The following is a 3,799-nucleotide window of genomic DNA, read 5'->3' as shown; positions in this document are numbered from 1 at the left end:
GTGGAAGAGGCAGGCCTAGGAAGACCTGGGATATGGTGGTGAAGCACGACTTCCGAACATTAGGCCTCACCGAGGCAATGACTTGTAACCGTGACCTTTGGAAATATGCTGTGCGTGAGAAGACCCAGCAGGCCAAGTGAGACCAAAATCCAAGGCCTCTGCCAGGGATGTAGCCAGCCCACTTATGTGTAACATTCCTTCTTTGGACACTAAACTTCGCTTGTGAAGATCTGTTGAGGCAAGTGAAATCGAAATTGAAATCGAACTAAATTTGTAGACTGGCACCCATGCCAATGTCTTCATTGAACACTAAATTCGGCTTGCGAAGACCTGTTGGGGCAAGCGAAAGCGAAAGCGAAATCGTGATGGCACCAGTACCAGTAAATCACTAACAGCACTGCCTGAACGTGTTCATTGCCAGAGCAGCTGTCTGGCTTCCATGCTAGTGGCTCGTAAATAGCACCATTTGAGCATGACCGTTACCAACGTGGTCTTCCTGGCACGTGAAAAGAGATTCGAGCAAGTTCGTTGCTAGTACCACTGGACTGGCTCCTGTGCAGGTGGCACGTATAATACACCATTTCGAGCGTGGCTGTTACCAGTACCGCCTGACTGGCCCTCGTTCATTGGTATAGGTAGCAAGATGGTAACAGACAGATCAACAGACAGTAATTGCCCTTTATGTATAAGATATATGCACAGACACACACACACACACACACACACACACACACAAAGAGACAGATAGGCACATATAGACAGACAGACAGAGATAGATAGATAGATAGATAAGGTAGATATATATGTAACCATCTGCATCATCATTATTTTTCTGCTTTATTCTCACTTTCTTTCCCTCTGCATATATATATATATAAATATATATATATATATATGCACACCCACACACCTAGTATTTCTTTGCTAAATATATTCATATATTTATAATTTCAGGGTACTCTGCAGAAATTTGTTGATGATTTATTCAAGACAATCTTAACTGTCGACAATGCATTGCCGCCAGTTGTGAAGTATCTTTTTGATTATTTGGATGAAGCAGCTCTACAGTACAATATCACAGATGCTGAAGTTGTGCATACATGGAAAAGCAATAGGTAAGTTTTGAATACATACACACACACACAGAGTAGAACACCAATGGGGTTTAAAATTTACTACAGCTGTTTCAGTAGAGTTTTATTGATGCATTCATAGATTACATCAGAGCATAAATCTACCATCATCAGGTAAAATTTCTAAATATGTATAAACAAGCAAGGTGAAACCTCAATGATGGCATATTCGACAACCAACATGATGAATAATATCCAAAATGTTAGTATCCAAAGAAATTATTACTAATATGATAAATTAAACAAATCATCTACACGTATCCAAAGAGAAATGAAATTCTTTTTGTTTAAGTTTTATATACATGCAATGAATAAATTACTGTGAATATTGTTTTCTGCAAAACATTTTGTGTAAACACACCGGTACTGGTAACACATAAAAAGCACCAAGGATAACCATTCCAAAGCAGACACTGGAGCCTAGTACAGTCCTCAGGTTTACCACCTCGTGTGAAGCCATCCAACGTATGCCAGCAGGGGAGACAGACATTAAATGATATATATATATATATATATATATATATATTTGGAGAGATTTCCCAAAGATTAGTGCCTTTTGACTTTCTAAAAAGGTTCTTTTCTCAATCTTAACTCTTTGAGAAAAAATCTCTCCAAATATTATAACTGTATCAAGGAATTTCCAAAACACTCCAAATATAGATATATATATATTTCCTCTTATCTTTCAGTTTACCTCTACGATTTTGGGTCAACATAATTAAAAATCCTGATTTTGTATATGATATCAACAAGCCCCATATTGTTGATTCCTGTCTATCTGTGATAGCACAAACCTTTATGGACAGCTGTTCAACAACAGAGCATCGACTTGGAAAGGTAAGATCGGTAACTTATTAATACTTTAATCCAGACAAACTCGTTTTGATTTCATACATCCTGATAATTAACTCTTCTCTCCACATTCAAAAGAAGATACTTTAGTCAAGGTCGGAACCTCTATTCAGTTGCTCGATCTGGTGAAGTAGGCAGCTAAATTTCCCTTAACCCTTTCATTACTGTATTTATTTTGAGATGCACTGTGTTTCTCTCAATTATTTTAGATATAAACAAAGAATTTTACTAAAATAACTTAGTTATCATTAAGCTAGTGTTAGGAACATAAATTGTGACTAAGGTTTGGTGGAAGATTTTAATTTAAAACTTTTGGAAACAAGACATTTGTACTACAGAGCTAGAGCCGGTTTCAGCTGGGTTGGTAATGAAAGGGTTAAGTAAAATCCTACGCTCTTTTAGGAAAAAAAAAAGGGTGCAAAATATAGTGTAATCTCTGGTACTGAAGAATTTTCACAAACTACAATGAGATGACCATGGATCTTTATCTTTTACTTGTTTCAGTCATTGTACTGTGGCCATGCTGGGGCTCTACCATCAGACGGTTTTTAGTCTTGGTCTCTTTTGCTGAGATCACTAAGCTAGGGGGACATAACCAAACCAACATTTGTTGTCAAGTGTGGGGGAACAAACATACACTCCCACTCACACACATATATATATATGCACATATACATATGACAGGCTTCCATGCAGTTTCTGTGTACTAAATTCATTCACAAGTTAGTGGCTGGCCCAGGGGCTCTGGTAAAAGACACCTACCCATGGTGCCACACACTGAAACGGAAACCAATTCCACATGCTTACAAAGCAAACTTCTTAATCACACAGCTATGCATGTGTCTATATTTTCACTCTTGTTAGTAAGGCAGTGAACTGATAGAATGGTTGGCATGCCAAATATGGTGCTTAGAGGTACATTTCTACATTCTCTGTTCAAATTCTTCCAAGACCAACCATTGCCCTTCAACTTTTCAGGGTCATTGAAAGAAGTATTTTATCACATTATTATTATTATTATTACTACTACTATTATTATTATTATTATTATTATTATTATTATTATTATTATTATTATTATTATTATTTCCAGGATTCACCATCAAATAAACTGCTGTATGCAAAAGATATTCCAAATTACAAGAAATTAGTCGAACGATATTATAATGACATATTGGAAATGCCGCCAGTCAGTGACCAAGATATGAATTCCTATCTAACAGAAGTATCACAGGTATATATGTTTCCAAAATATTTCACTACCTTTGACCTTTTATTTGTTTCAGTCATAGAACTGTGGCCATGCTGGACCACTGTCTCAAAGGGTTTAGCTGACCAAATCAACTCCAATACTTCATTTCTTTTTTTTTTTTATTGCTCTCGTTTACTGAACTACTATGTTATGGGGATGTAAACAAAATAACACTGGTTATGAAGTAGTGGGGAGAGGGACAAATACACACACACATAAGATGGGCTTCCGCACAGTTTCCGTCTACCAAATTCAGCCACAAGGCACTGGTTGTCCTGTGGCTTTAGTAATAGACACTTGCCCAGGGTGCTACACAGTGGGATTGAACCCAAGACCACATGGTTGCAAAGCAAGCTGCTTAACCACTCACCCATGTCTATGCCTATTCTTTGCTTGTTTCAGTCACATGGTTCCGGGTTCAGTCCCACTGCGTGGCATCTTGGGCAAATGTCTTCTACTATAGCCTCGGGCTGACCAAAGCCTTGTGAGTGGATTTGGTAGACGGAAACTGAAAGAAGCCCGTCGTATATATATATATATATATATATATATATATATATAT

At 37.5% G+C, this 3,799-nt stretch overlaps 1 protein-coding gene across 1 annotated transcript in view; it reads left to right on the top strand.

The window, feature by feature from the left end:
• Positions 1 to 3,799, top strand: part of LOC106873239 (plexin-A2) — a gene marked incomplete at its 3' end in the record, with an annotated part of 282,570 nt that overhangs the window by 268,695 nt on the left and 10,076 nt on the right. Inside the window, exons 33-35 of the mRNA XM_014920511.2 lie at positions 955 to 1,115; positions 1,823 to 1,970; positions 3,079 to 3,219. Coding sequence (XP_014775997.1) covers positions 955 to 1,115; positions 1,823 to 1,970; positions 3,079 to 3,219 — 450 coding nt within the window. The remainder of the gene's footprint in view (positions 1 to 954; positions 1,116 to 1,822; positions 1,971 to 3,078; positions 3,220 to 3,799) is intronic.

This window comes from Octopus bimaculoides, chromosome 15 (assembly GCF_001194135.2).
Source record: "Octopus bimaculoides isolate UCB-OBI-ISO-001 chromosome 15, ASM119413v2, whole genome shotgun sequence".
Lineage (NCBI taxonomy): Eukaryota > Metazoa > Mollusca > Cephalopoda > Octopoda > Octopodidae > Octopus > Octopus bimaculoides.
This window is presented reverse-complemented; position numbering and strand designations above follow the sequence as displayed.